The sequence below is a fragment of the Neolamprologus brichardi genome, chromosome 12 (genome assembly GCF_056152115.1).
Source record: "Neolamprologus brichardi isolate AB-2024 chromosome 12, ASM5615211v1, whole genome shotgun sequence".
NCBI lineage: Eukaryota > Metazoa > Chordata > Actinopteri > Cichliformes > Cichlidae > Neolamprologus > Neolamprologus brichardi.
Genome location: NC_142115.1, coordinates 25215853 through 25231349, shown reverse-complemented (window position 1 = coordinate 25231349; position 15497 = coordinate 25215853). Strand labels below are relative to the sequence as shown.

The window sequence follows — 15497 nt, the reverse complement described above, 5'->3', positions numbered from 1 at the left end:
ACCAATTCACACACAGGTGATGGCAAGCTACATTGTAGCCACAGCCACCCTGGGGTGCACTGACAGAGGTGAGGCTACTGGACACTGGCGCCACCGGGCCCTCTGACCACCACCAGTAGGCAACGGGTGAAGTGTCTTGCCCAAGGACACAACGACCGAGACTGTCCAAGCCAGGGCTCGAACCGGCAACCTTCCGATTACAAGGCGAACTCCCAACTCTTGAGCCACGATCGCAGATAAATAAACAATTTTCCACAAACTGCAGACAAGTTTTTTGTTTCCTTGCCAGCTTTAGTCAGGCATTGGAAAATATTATTAAATACAGACTTTTTTTTTTTTTTTAAATCTACCAAGATAAATTTTTTTATACCCTTAAATTCTCCCTTCTAACAGAGGGAGTCCACAGATGCTCATATGTCAGTCGAATAAATAAGAATAAAACAGGAAGATCACCATAACTGAATGAGAACACTAAATTAACATGACACAGGAGACACTGAAAGACAAAACACAGTGAGGATTCTAGAACAGAATGAAACACAAAAGGGAATTCATTAAATACTACTTAACCTAGGCACACATAGACCTCTGGAATATATAAATCGCATCCAGGAAAAATATCAACAATACAACCTGTGTCCAAGACTGACCACGACACTTAGCTCTTTCATATACACTAGTTTGGTGAATAGTAGTTAGTAGGCTCTGTTGAAAATGTTATGCATTATTGTAATTTGATCAGTGTGGCATTAAAATAGGTTACAGTATATACCACAGCCCCAGGCTCTATAAATCAATAACTTGGCAGGTCAGTCACGTCATGTTCTATTGTGTCAGCTGATTGCTACAATGAAATTACGACACCACCTCAATGCACCGATCAGGTGATATTCTTTTAAAGACCTTTAGTCAGGAATCAGAATCCATCATAGAACAGAAACTGTACCAATGAAGGTTATCAGTGATCTTCTTATGGCCTCTAACTGTGGACTCGTCTCTGTACTTGAACTGTCAGACCTCAGTGTAGCATCAGATACTGTTGATCATTTACTGCAGAAATCAGAACACATCACTGGCATTAAAAGAAATGTGCTGCACTGGGGAAAATTGAGAATCAAATCTATCTGATAGACTCCAATGTGTTCATGTAAATAGGGGGACTTCACACAGCAAAGTTTGTCATGGAGTTCCCCAGGGTTCTTTTCTGAATCAAGTGCTTTTTACATTAAACATGGTTGCCTTATAGGCAATTTTAGAAAACACCAAAGACATTTCTATTGCTATGTAGATGATACCCAGCTTTGTTTATCCATAAAGTCAAATAACACATATCCTACATAATTTCAGACAGGCTGAGATAACGCTGCTCAACCATACAAATCTTAGAAACATGGTGTCTAAACTGGTACTTACTCTGGATGGTATCACTCTGGTCTCCAGTAACACAGTGAGAAACTTGGGGGTCAGTTTTGATCATGATATGTATTCAGTGTGAACATTAAACAAATATTTTAATAGTCTCCAAAATTAGAAACATTCTGCCTCAGAGTAATGCTCGACAGGGACTAGAAATCAAAATCACACTTCTTCCTTTTTAGCTTCTCTTCACTAGCTGCTGTTAAATTCAAAATTGAATTTAAAATACTTTCATATACTAAATGCCTAATAAGAGAAACTTCAGCTTATCTTAAAAATTCAAATAAAGCACTTCACTGTCAGACTGCATGCATACTTTTGGTTCCTAGATTTCTAAAAGTAGAACGGGAGCCTGACTTATGGCCTTGGCTCCCTATTTTGTCTGCCTTCAACAACGGTGGGTGAAGCTCCCTTGGAATGTGCTCTCTGTCTCCTCTACTATCAGAAAAAGCAAAGTCCTGACTCTCTGAAAACAGTATTTCTTATAACTCAGCAGTATAATGCATCATAAACAATATCATTCATTCACACTGAATCAGCAGTCTAATGTAATACAAATCAGTTTAATAACTGTAATAGTTATCACCTTCTTCTAATTCAGGAGAATAATACAAACTAAAACTACATAATAATTTCACAATCTTTAATTAGGGGTATTACATGTCATAAGATAATATTATAATCCCACAACACTCATAGAGAAATGCAGCTACAGTAATAAATATAGCAGGCATCTCTTAATTGTAGACAACAGTACACCTAAATCATTGGATCAACTGGGTTTTCTTTGTACTAATATAGGGTCTTTACCATACAATATAAAGCACTTTGAACCAATTGTTGTTGTGAATTAGCACTATATATATATATGAAGCTAAATTGAATTAAATTCATAGACATTAGGACTCCTCTGTCATCCCCCAAGGTAAAACTACAACAGATATTGCTACAGTATTTGGCCATTGTGTTCCTGGCACAGACTCTTTGAATCAGCAGGAAATTTGCTGCTCCATCTGTCATCTGTTTTGTATCAAATATATCGATATGGGAATATGGAAGGCTGAACTTGTAGAGACATGAAGGGCGTTGGAACAGTGCAAAAACACAGTCAGTTCCAGATATCACCTTATAGTTACATCACCATGTCTGCTAAGGCTTTTTAATTCCTTGATGAACCCCAAACTCACCGATATTTGCTTACCTGGTTAAAACCAAACTAGACTTTGCGCTTTCTCAATTACATGGCCTACATCTGCAGAAAGATAACACCCTAAGAGTATTTGTACTTTGAGTCTGTTTACAGCTTTTATATAATCAAAATTTGGATTGATTGCTTACTTCAATATGGCCCCTAACAAGGTTACAGAATGTACTTTCAAAGTATTTTTTTTTTTCATTAGACTCCTTTGCCGTTCTTAGCCTTACTGGTTCTCTGCACTTTAGCATTTTCCCCTTTGTTGTTTGAGTGATTTAAATTCCTCTTTCAGTGGAAGCATATAAGAACTTGAGTATAATTTACTTGATCTCTAAATTTCTGTACTATTCATTACTCATGAAGCTTTGTTCATCTTATCATGCTTATGCATTAAGCTGCAGCATTCCTCAGTTGTGCCAGATATGCATATATGCATGGGCCTTCCCTACATGTTTTTCTGTGACTTTGCAGAAGCATGCTGGACACCCACCAGAGTCCCGCCCTGTGTGTTCTGCAGAAAGTAAGAAAGAGAATTGCACAATCTTCTTCCATATTTTGGCTTCATAATATACCTATATATGATATATTACATAGTAACAAAGCAACAGCTTTGATTTACAAGTCAAATGCACACACTATCTCCAGCACTTACATAAGATAGGCAAAACTTTTTGTCCTCACACATTCCTTAAGGTCCCTTTAAGGACAAACTACCCTTTGGAAACTGTACATGTGCCATTATAAACATCTGTGTCCTGTCAGCAAGCGGATTTCAAGCTCTGTGACTTTTTAACTTGATAAAAGTGTGATGATCAGCATACTGCTGTGACTGAACTTTGTCCTCCTTCCTGATAGAAAAACAACAGGGAGGCTATATAAGGAGGGAACAGAGGAGGAGGAGGCTTGTTTTTGTTCAGAGAGTTGCAGCCACGCAGAGCTGAACAGAGGGTAGGAAACTTTTTACCAAAGGGTAAGTAACAACATTTATTATATTCTGTTAATTTACATAAAGTAAAGACCCATAAGTCAATGTTTAACTGCTGCAATAAGTAAACTGTTAAGAAACAAGACCAAAAAAACCCCCATTAGAAACCAGACGTTGGGGTATTTCGCAATATAGAATTTTTTGATGAGTGCGCAGGTTCTCTCTGCATAAACTACAACAAATATTTTGCTTGAACTTTTCTGCTTGTCATGCAGGAGTATATTGTAGAACATATTTTTTAATATAATATTCAGTCACAAATCCTCTTAAGTTATATTTTTATATTACTATTTGTATTTACTGCATCACTGGACTAAAATCTGTGTTGCAACACCAGTGAAAACTTCATAAAAGTGCTCTGCTCACTCTTACTAATTGCACAGATTTTGATATATATCCTATATCAAGTCCAGAAAGATTCCTAGTATGATATGAGGAATGTAAAAATTGAACACCTTCTCTGACCTTTTGTACTAATAGGCTGTGTTTTTCTGCTGAGTTTCATACATTTCTTTCTGTTCCTTTCTGTTCTTTCTACCCCGTTCCTCTCTGAAACTAAAGTTAGGGCAGTAAGGAGGCGCCACAGAAATGTGGGCAGGCCTCAGTCTGCTCCTCACTCTCTGCCTGCTCCATGGGGGTGGGGCAGAGAGTGAGGGGGGAGGGCCCCGCTGTCAGCCACCTTCAGACTGGAGGATAGGAGATGTGGAGCCTATGAAGGGGTCAGTAGGTCGAGTGACGGTGGTGGCCCTTTTACAGGCCAGCTGACTGTTCTGCTTGGTGCAGGCTTCCAGGTATGTGCCCGTCATAAGACAATGGTTGTATATCACACTTCTCATTATTTATAACACAAAAAGTGTCATGACAATGGATCAGCCCTGTGGCAAAGCACAAGAGACCGGTAACTGAGATATTATAGGAGATTTTTAAATTTGTTAAAACTGTCAAAGAAATCTTTCTATTCATATTCATAGAAGACATTTTTACTTTGACATGTTGCTTTGATACTGATTCCCAATGCTCTTCTTTTGAGCAGACTAGATGGCCTGCAGCAGAAGCTGGAACGTCAGGGTCTTAAGAATGTGGTCTACATGGTCGTTAACCACCAGGGGGAGCAATCACGACATCTGCACCCTTTGCTGGAGGCCAAACTTTCCAAGAACATCATACTCTACAAGCAGGACGGGCAACAGCCTGATGTTTGGCAGACTCTGGCTGGAGAGAAAGACGACTTTTTCATTTATGACAGGTTTGACATGAAGTGGAAGATTCAGTTACATTTTTCTGGGAAAACCAATAGAACATTGTAATTTTGGACAACATATCTCACCTCCACAAGCCTAATCTTACAATGCTTTTCTGTCCCTTTGCAAACAGGTGTGGCCGTCTAACCCACCGCATTTCACTTCCATACTCCATCATTGGACAGGGCCATATTGAGAAGGCAATCAAAGACACCTACTGCAAACGCCTATGTGGCGACTGCACACATGAGGTATAGATCAAATCTAACAGAGAGTTGTTTTTTAAGTGAGGTAATATGATCACCATATAATAATTGTTTAATCGGAGGCAAGATCTTAAACTGTAATTTATGTAATCTCTGCTTGAAATTTCAGAGTGCTGAGATCCCAGAGGAGTGCACAGATAATACAGAGGTCCAGCCTGATGTCCCAGCTGAACAGGACGACACCAGACATGGTCATCAGAATGGTCACGGTCATCAGAATGGTCACGGTCATCAGAATGGTCACGGTCATCAGAATGGTCACGGTCACGGCCACCATGGGGATAATCATGATGTTCATCCTCGTGGCTTTGGCCATGGCAGTGATCACAACAATGGCCATCATCATAGAAATCACAATGGTGCCGACCAGACACAGCACGGTGTTAGACCACATGGGCATTTCCATGAAGGTGACATGCCTCAGACCCAGCATCAGTTTGATTTAGGCCAGATTCCCCAGGACGTGCACAATCAACAGGTGGCACAGGAGGCTCATGCAGTCATTGAAAGGCCTTGATTATCTAGGAAGAACAGGTGAAAGTTAAAGTACAACTGACAGGGTCTGACGGGCTCTGACAATGAAATTAAGAGCAGCTGATGCTGACACTGACGCAGGCTGTTTGGCGAGGCAGGGAGTGAGCAGCCAGTCGGTCTCTGACACTGTGACGAGGCGTTACCCACCTCCTGACGGTGACACGGGCTGATAGGCGATGCAGTCAATGACGTTAGGGAAACCTGACAGTGACGCTTGCCTCACGCTGCCTGACAGGAGCCTCAGCCAGCCCAGTGAGCCTGACCCCCAGGTGTTGTTAGCTGAGGATGAGAGCAGCTGTAAGCTGATACTGATATCAGCTTCTTATTAACACCAGTCAGCAACACCGGGGCCAAATGCTCTTTTTACCAACAAGTATTACCCTGAGAGAGGAGGGTGGGCATTCCTGACAGTAGAGCAATGGGTTAAATTAGAGTCAAGCAGAATAAATAAAGAATATCATAATTTTAACTATCTCAATGTATCTGTCAGTGGGTTGCCCTCCTCCTTTCTCAGGAGTGTATGTGATTGTCATGTTTTCAAATTAGCCCCTCCATCATGTTTTTTCCATCCTTTATGAAACCAGATGCAGAAACTATGATCTAGTGGCATCTGTATGATGTCAGGCTGGAGAAAAAGGAGAGGCTAGTTCAAAACATGATAAACGCTTCAAAGTTTTCAAAGTTCAGAAGTAGAAATGACACAAAAAACGAATAAAAATAAAAGTAATTTAGAAGGAATAGTAAACAAGAGCATCACAGTTTATGAATTAGTTAAAAATATGTCTTAAGGCTGTATTTGCCTTTTTATTAGGGAAGTCCAATAGCACTGATCCATTACTGAGGAAACCCCCTAAAAGACATTTAAATATAAATCTAAAAACTATAGACCAATCTTATTTTTTTTGTGGGGCATTCTATCGATTATCATTCTTAAGTACATATATAACAGCAGTAACTAACAGATGTTTTGTGCACAAGCTTTAACATATCTCAGGTGTGACCTTTTTCCATAAGAGAAAATCTTTAAATTTTGAGTACTAACAGTACAATTTAGTCTTTCACTTTTCTTTTTACCAAATTTGGTATTTAGCCTTCAAAGTTCACACATTGCTACAAGGCTTTTTTCTTTTATTGAAGTTCAGGAAGACAGCAAGGAAAAACGAGAGTAAAGCAATGAATGACCGTTTGAATACGCTCTGTTCTTAGTGATGGTTTCAGTGGGAAGACATCAGTCACCCTGAAAACCTGAAGATCGGACAGAGAACTGTATTGGAATTGTATGCAAGGTGAAAAATGAGAGTTGAATAAAGATGGTTCAATTACTCGTCCAGTTTTCGAGTATCATCTTTTTTGTCTTTCAGTGTATATATTACATGTGAATGAGGGGGATCATATTAGCTGTAATATAGTATCCTGTCCCATTTAATTCAGTATAGTCACAGCTGATACTGTTTACATCAAAACAGTGCTCATACATTTAAAAAAAAACATTGATCTTCCTTACACCTTCATGTGGGCAATTTACAACATAATGAAACTATTCTCTCACTAGAAGAATAATTGTAAGTAATGGACTGCTTACTGAAACATGAATAAAAAAGGAAGTTTGCTAAAATGGTGTGATATCTGGCTTTCCTCATTTCCATAGGAAATGGAAATATTCTCACTGCCTTCCTCTCTCAGCTCAAATATGAGTGGTGCTTCCAGGTAGGTTTAAATGTGAGAGTATTTTTACGATTGTATGGTTGTCTGTGTTAACCCTGTAATGGACAGGAGACCCATCCAGAGGGTACCCACCGTTACAAAGCTCAAGGGAAAATGGAAAAGTGAAGATACTAGATGTCACATAAAACATTACCTAGTAAAAGTAATGTTATTATGGAAATTATGATACAAATAAACATGGCTTTATAAAAAAACAACAACACTTTTATAGGTAAATAATACTATTAAACACATAAGCCTATTAGCCTAAAACAGTTAAAATTCACTGTTGAAATGATTGGGAAATTCTTAAATGTTATCATTCCACAAACAAGTAATAATAATAATAATAATGGATTGGATTTATATAGCACTTTTCAAGGCACCCAAAGCGCTAGTATGAACATACTCTATTAAAGTTTCTTGTTATGTAATAATGTAGTAATGATATTTCTGATGCAGTCATGTTTATCCGTTTACCCCCTGTTACCTGTGGTTACCACTACACATCACACACACACACACACACACACACACGCACACACACAAATAGTCTCCGACTAGATGAAAACTGTCATAAAGTTGATAAACTGGCTCAGGACACTGAGGAGTTCCTGATTTAGAGAGTGGGATTTAATGTTTCAGCAACTCAGAAAATCTGTGAGTAGATACTTTTTCCCTTTAGATGATCTGGAGATGATTTCTGTAAAAAGTGTTTTCACTGTTTTCCCAAATATGTGTCAGCAGATGGCGATAAAGATCTAGACAATAAACCACCACTACACCACCATTGAGCCATCGAGCTGATGTGTATACTGTTGAAGCCCTTCCATTCATACAGATTTGATAGAGCCTTTAATTGACAAATTCACTGACAAATCCTCCCAAATTAGCATATTTCATACATTTCATACAATGAAATAAAGGGACTTCTTAGGTTGTTGGGTTACTCTCACATTTTCAAGGATCAAACCGTCTGTTTCTAGTTTCCTGCAACATATCAACAAATGTGCAGAAGCAAAGCACATATCGCACTCCCAGTTTATGTTATGCAATTATTTATTTGGCTAAAGGAAAACGCTTTGCTTGCATATGCTGATGACACGCTTACATTTCTGGTTTATAGTGATTGCACTGATGAGTTCTTGTTGGTTTGCCATTGTATGACTGTTTGCTTGTTATTGAAATAGCTTTAGATGCAACAAACATTAACAGAAGTGTCATCTAGAAGAGGGGCACCTTGAGCTCATCTTTCTATACTAACATTGGTGTAATGATGCCAGTGTCCAGCTCCAAAATATGTGAAATTATCTCAAAGACTTAAAGCACACCAGCTTCTGCTCAGTGTTATATAGCTGAATTGCCTGTTGGACTGTGTGTCTGAAAAGGTCAACAAGCAACCGGTGGTAATAAATGAAGCTGAGGTGGACTGCTTGTGTGGGCGTAATTGGACTGAAGATCCAATACAGAGGAACAGTGACTTATGGGTAATTACCTGCAATGTCCTGAGACAAAGAGCTGTGAGTGGCTGTCTCTCTGATTCAATCAGCCCCACACAGAGCTGGGCAGTACACAGCCTGTCTTAATTGTCCGATATGCTTTCCCTTCGATGCACGGATGCACAACGTTTTCTGCAGCCGTTTTCTCTCCATTTATACCGGCAGCACACGCTTGTGAACTCGTTCGCACAAAGTTCCTCTGTGTTTCTCACAAACAAGCGCACATTCTTTCCACTCCAACTGCCACACATACACGGATGCAATTCCAGTGTTCATCTCTGTCAGACACACACACGGAAATCTGTTTGCATTTAAAACAGACCACATTGGGCAACAAATTTTCTTCATTAATAGCCTTCTTCTGTCACTCAGTGCTGATCTGAGCTGACCTTTACTGTGCAGTATGCGCTTTCAATGCTATTACACTTTTAATGATACAGCTGGCGGTGGCTTTGGGAGGTCTTGTGAAGAGCTTGTTGAGCTGCATCTTGAAACGGGATTAGTCATAAATACTGTTGTAAATTATCTATAATAAGTAACATGATCTCGATAACTCTGGGAAATCTAATTTGTCTAGTTTACGTTTGCATTTAAAACGCTAGATTAGTTGAAAATAAAATAACTGGTCCAACACGCAGCGTACAAATTGGAGATGGAGTTAAATGCAGCTTAGAAAGGCGCTTTGTAAACAGCATTAGCAGTTAGATTTGCCTTTAAAAACGTTTTTATTTTTTCATTCATGAAGACAACATGACAAAAATAATGACCAAGATGCTGTATATTTATTTTGTAACTTGTCGAGAGCTTATTGATCACATATACAACACCAGAAAGGCTCAATTGGCAAGAGAACAATATCAAATAAACATCATAAACAAGTTCTTAGCCCCGAGTAAAACAGCAGCCAACAGACAAGGACAGCGGCTCCAAGGACAGAGGGGGTGGGTGTGAGGGGTTTGTGTCAAAATATGAAGAAAACAAGCCAATGCAAACCGAAACGTCATACTTGAGACCACAATGGTGATGGGTCTGATTTTGGCATGCAGAACATTTCCAGCTTTATTAATCAAGATGACAACACGGCAGTGAAAATATTACTCATGCAACACCATTCACAGTTAATTTGGCTAAGGTGGTGGGGCAGACAAATAAATAGCACATGGAAGGAAAGAGAGTGAAACCACTGAAGGTCATTAAAAATCAGACTGTATACCGCTGTACTCGAGTCAAGAATGAAACTGTTTCCTCAACAAGCTGAAAAATGTGTGGCTCGGTGCTCTTTGCTTGATAACGAGCAACAGCCAGCGCAGATTCCAGCAAAACTACTTCCAGACACCGTAGAACGACAAAAGCCACACTTGGACTGACAGGCTGGGGGCTAAAAGGCATCATTATAAAATATTTCACCCCCGTCAAAAAATGCACTTTCAAATAATGAAATGCTGAAATCACATAGCGGGAGGAAAGTCCGAGCACAGAGTTACAATATACCTATTCACTCTGCCTCTTTTTTGATATGACTTCATTAAAAATCTGCATTTATCTATCTATAAATCTTATAGCAAATATTAAATACTCCATTACAATACATCTTTCTAGTAATCTGTTAAAAGCAATCTGTGTAAAATACGTTCTTTAAACAAAACTGAAGCTTATCGACACTGATACTGTTCCTCACTTTCTGATTACTGTGCTGACTAGAAAATATATAATACTAGTTTATAGCGCTGTTTTTTTTTTTTTTCACTCACTTGATACAAAATATGTCTCCATCAGATATATATTGTACGTGTACAAAGTGCTTCTTCTAAAGTGTCTGTAACATTTATAAGCTTGAAATAACATTTGAAATGTAGTAAACATTTGCACAGCTTGAAGAAAAGAAGCACCTCCCAAATATTTCTATCGTACTGTAACCTTTAAAAAACACTTTAACAGATTTGACTTTTTTTTTCTTCCTTTTTTTCCTTTTTCCACATTTCAGTTTGTACACTTTTAAAAATCACCATGGTACAACTGATGCAGGATCAAAACAGTGCTTTTCCCATGATCTGATCTTCCTTCATAAAGTCAGAGAGCCTTCTGGGGGTCTTTGGATGAGTGTAAACACTGCGAAAGAGGGCGAAACGGTCACGTTACAATGCTACTGATTACGGACGTCGCCTGCAAAACACTTACGTACACGTTATAATGATCGTTGCGCTCTCTCGACTGACACCACAGTAAGGCTCAATGCGGGAAATATACATGCACTGAGCAGCAATATATTGTGGCTACTACTAATGACACAAAATATATATGCTTGTAATTTTACAGCAACAGTCAATATATTAAGACTTTTCTGCAACAGCAAAGACACGCTGGGATCATTCGCGCCAGGCTGCAACGACATAATGCTGAGATATAAAGGCAAGATAGAGAGAAGTGGCACATATTTATCAGATTCCCATAAAAATAAAATCATTTTATGGCTCTTGCGTTGCTATGAGATTGTCTGATTAAAAGGCATATATTATCTGACTCATCTATCCACTTATCTGTATTAACAATGTATTTCTATGCTGGATGTGCTTCCTTTGCTCTGTGGAATACATTTGTGTTATGGTGAGAAAAGCTCATTTGGAGGCTGCCAAATGGAGGCTGTTCAGATTCAGATTCATTTCACCCACATTGTGCGCGTGCGCCATTAGCGTGCTGCCTGCTGTAACCCTAATTTCCTTCGGGATTAATAAAGTATTCTGATTATGATTATGATTGTATTACAAAAATCCCCCATTTCCATGAACCAGGACAAATTTATTGTAAACATTAATAAAGATATCTAACTTATTAAGCAACAATATATAACGGAGCTTTTCTTGGGAACCAATGCTCGCAGCTACATACATGCCAGTTTGCAGGTGGTCAGTACGAACTTTCATAATCACTTTGGATTTGAAAGGTTTTGTGAGCATGATTAGCAGGATGCTTATTGTGGTTTGCAGCTGATAAACTAGGTGAACGAGGCAAAGACTAAAATATGATTAAGGGAAATAGTTTTACGCATTATTTTCTTGTATGCATGCACGCACGTGCGTGTTGCCGTTGCAGTGCTTGTGCAGATTTTTAAAAGCGATATCTCTGCACAGTTCACCTACACTGTCCACTTCTAGATCTTGCCTGCACAAAGCAATGCATAAATGCACAAGTTGTGATTGCATAAACATAGTACCATAGCACAGAACTGGCAAGCCACTTACAATATTATAGGCACAGGCTGTTAACACTTGGCAGTTAATAGGTAGAAAGATTTAGCTAATTACATTTAAAGTATGCTTTCACAGTTGCTTCATTTACACCAGAGGAATACGAACCCCAAGAAGAAAGCTTGAGCATTATGGTTTAAGTTAAAAAAATACGCTGCCCTAGTCTCTCTGAATTGCTAGCTGTGTGCATGTGTCCCTTTCTCTCCGGTAAACTACTTAATCAACGTGCCCTTGAGCAAGGCACTTGGTGGTGCTCTGTAATGTATAGCCCAGTTTTCTCCCAGCTGTGAGTGAAACTGAAAGAATTCTTCCTCATAATACATGTGCTGCACTTCAGTGCAACGTATGAACTTGGCATCAAAATTAAATGTCAATAAATAACCTAAATAACCTAGTCCATGAAGTGTTTTCATTTCTCTACTGTCTACTTATGTGTAAGTTAGTGGTTTCCTTCATTTCCCAGATTTCCTTTAAACACTTTCCACGGAAAGAAAGAGGTATAACTGTGACTGGACTAACTTTAATTTGCTGTTGGTGTTTGTTGCCCTGACTTTGGTATCTCTTGTGTGTGTATACGCGTGCTGGATGTTTTTCTCTATTTGTTTAAAGCATTAAACATTCTATTGAACTAGAGGTTAAGAGGAACATAGCTTGACATTATATGACCTCAATTCCATTACTTACTCTGAAAATATGAACAGCTACCTTTTAGATAAAATGAAGACCGGAATGCAAGCTAAATCTGGATAGGATTGAACAGTGTACTTGGTTGTTTTTTATAAAAAATATATCTCTAGTGAAGTGCTAATATGATATGATGAGATAAGAACGGTCTATTGATAAACTGATAAAGTACCTCGTGGGGTAAACAGCATCACCGTCAGCAATGACTTTTGTTTGGTGTGAAAACTCACACCATTGTGCACTGAAAGCACAATGGTGGTGTAAAATTAAGACTGTAACAGTGTCATTGCTCTGGGCACAATAAGCCAGAGATACAATGCAACACAAGGCAGTTAAGCATTGATATTATGTTTGCTTGGCTCACTGTAATCATGCATGGATGCATGAGATGCTGACGAAACAGAGCAAACTGTGCATTTGGTTTGTGATGTTAATATTTGGCTGCCTCAAAGAAGTTAAGAGAGTATCTTGTAGCCTTTTATATCTGCCTTTAAGCATCCTCTGAAAATAGACACCCGTACACATCTCAGCCGCCCAGTGTGCTGGGAGTTACTTGGTTTCCAATGGGAATCGGGTAGGACGACTGTGGGTAACTTCCTGGTGAATCAGCCTTACACGTAAAGGTCTGATGTCATTGTCATTTCATTGTGAGAGGTTCCCCAGCAGGTCTGGGGTAATGTACCCCACAGGCATAGGTGCCTTGAGTGGGTGCTGTGGCAGGCAGGGAGGGGGGGTCTGGTGGCTAGGCAGGTTAAGGAGCAGACTGTGATGACTGTCTAACTCCTGAACCACTGTGTAGTCTGCAACAGGAGCAAAAAACTGGGGGGAGTCAGGAAGAATGTAAGGCGACTGATTAACCTCCGTTGTGGCTGCAGGTCTGGGCTCCACTGGCTGAGGATGTATGATGTGGTACCCCTCACCGGGCATGGCAGAGCTAGGGGGAGGAGTGCTGATTTGCTGGATACTGCTCTCTGTACTGTAGGCACTTCCTTCTGGATCCACTACTAGCAGCTGAAACTGTGGCTCTTTTTGCTTCCGTTCCTCAGACTCCTCGCTGTCTTCACTCTCTTTCCGCTTCTTTTTTGTCTCCTTCTCGGCGGCTGAGATGCTCTCCTGGATTCTGAGTTGCTGTCCAGGAGACAACACCACACCACCAGAGGGCATAACATTGCTAACCTGAGCGTAGAAGTCTGTGTTGACCCAGGTCTGGGGCCCTCTGGTTTGGGTTTGGATGAGCTGTCTTTCATCTGTCTCAGAGGCTGAGGATCTTTCTACAGTATCAAGGGAGGTTTCCTCTTCATCAGGTTGTCCTGGTAGAAGCGTGGCCATCAGCATTAGTGTTTCTTCTTCAGGGAGATCTGTGTTGTAACAGGTGGCCTGGGCAGACTCAGCATCTGGACCACTTGAGGAGAAGCCAAAAAAACAAGAAAGGCAAAGAAATGAGTATTCACGGAGCTATTTGATTAAACAAATAACACCTTTAAATGTAAATCTTTGCCATACCTGATTGAATTAGAGCAACTTATGTTGATGTGTTGACTGACAGGTTGGGACTGACCCAGGAGTTTCTGGGTGTCTGAGCCCCGGTTATCCTCCTTCTCTCCACTATCTACATCCTCTGTCTCATTGACCTCCATGAGCTCCACCCACGGCTCATCTTGGTAGAAATCTGGTGCATAAATGGGCAGGCCATCCATTCCTCCACTACTCAGCATAAAATTCAGCTCATCCAGCTTCCCCTTCTGCAAGTGTACAAACAAGTGTTCTGACATTTAGGCTCCAGAAATGGACAGTTTCCTCTGTAAAACACTCTGACTTTGCAGACTTACGTCTAAAATTTTAAACCCAACAAAAAGTGTATGGCAGCTTGGTCTCCTCACAAATTAACAACATAACTTATTTATTAATTTACATCAGGATTTATTTTTTTTAATTGTTCAGAGGTGAGATTGTTTTGTATGGCTTTTAAATGCACTCTGTGAATAATACACCCACAACACAATCCTGAATCATGATGCTCTTTCTGTCTAATTCCCTCTGAGTGGTCCTTATGTCCATTTTTTCTTGTTATTTATATTCAGTTTTGTTTCACGTTTAATTGGTGGTTGAGTCAGATGATAAACTGGTAGTGAGTGTGAGAGAGACGAGGGAGTGATGTGGTGATTTTGTGACCTAACATATCTCTACCAAATGAGCCGCACAGACAGACAGGAGAAATATAATTTTAAAAATGTGATTACACAATCCATTATATAGTGATTTTACTTCCAAACATTGCCTTTTTAAAATCTGATTAAAATACACAACAATTTTGATCCCCTCTGACAGCCACGCTACTTGACTGCAGGGGTCTAGCATTTGCTTGAAAAATCACAGACCAGAAATACCTTCAATAGCTCTGAATCGATGCCTTTGATTTTGGGTGCAGGAACAGGCGGCAGCAGAAATATCATTAATCTGCAATGACAGAAGAACTTGAAAATTCATTCACAGAGAAAGAGAGAGAGATGTAAGAGAAAAGGTGCACCTGTGATTTAGCAAATGTCTCATTGTTTCACAGATGTTTTGGACACCACAGATGCATGAAAGAGAGGGAGGGTGTGAGTGCTCGTACCGGTTCTGCTGAGAGATGACTATGAGCATGATGAGTATGAGGATACCCACAGTCCCAAATACAAAAACCAGTGTGAGATGGACAGGAGACTCTAAGAAGCAAAATGAAACAGAA

General features: G+C 39.7%; 2 protein-coding genes across 4 annotated transcripts in view; one reads left to right on the top strand and one right to left on the bottom strand.

The window, feature by feature from the left end:
• The first annotated feature begins 3443 nt into the window (after positions 1 to 3443).
• selenop (selenoprotein P) lies at positions 3444 to 7252 on the top strand. The gene is made up of 5 exons (XM_035907292.2): positions 3444 to 3581; positions 4158 to 4387; positions 4630 to 4842; positions 4971 to 5088; positions 5213 to 7252. Exons 2-5 carry the CDS (start codon positions 4185 to 4187, stop codon positions 5918 to 5920), a joined length of 1242 nt encoding a protein of 413 aa, XP_035763185.2. The 5' UTR covers positions 3444 to 3581; positions 4158 to 4184; the 3' UTR covers positions 5921 to 7252.
• Positions 7253 to 9716: 2464 nt separating this feature from the next.
• ghra (growth hormone receptor a) overlaps positions 9717 to 15497 on the bottom strand; it is a 28176-nt gene continuing 22395 nt past the window's right edge. For all 3 annotated transcript variants that reach the window (XM_087849220.1, XM_087849218.1, XM_087849219.1), the window contains exons 7-10: positions 15384 to 15474; positions 15157 to 15226; positions 14273 to 14511; positions 9717 to 14171 (exon numbers count right to left, since the gene is read on the bottom strand). In XM_087849220.1, coding sequence (XP_087705346.1) covers positions 13412 to 14171; positions 14273 to 14511; positions 15157 to 15226; positions 15384 to 15474 — 1160 coding nt within the window. In that variant the 3' untranslated portion in view covers positions 9717 to 13411. The remainder of the gene's footprint in view (positions 14172 to 14272; positions 14512 to 15156; positions 15227 to 15383; positions 15475 to 15497) is intronic.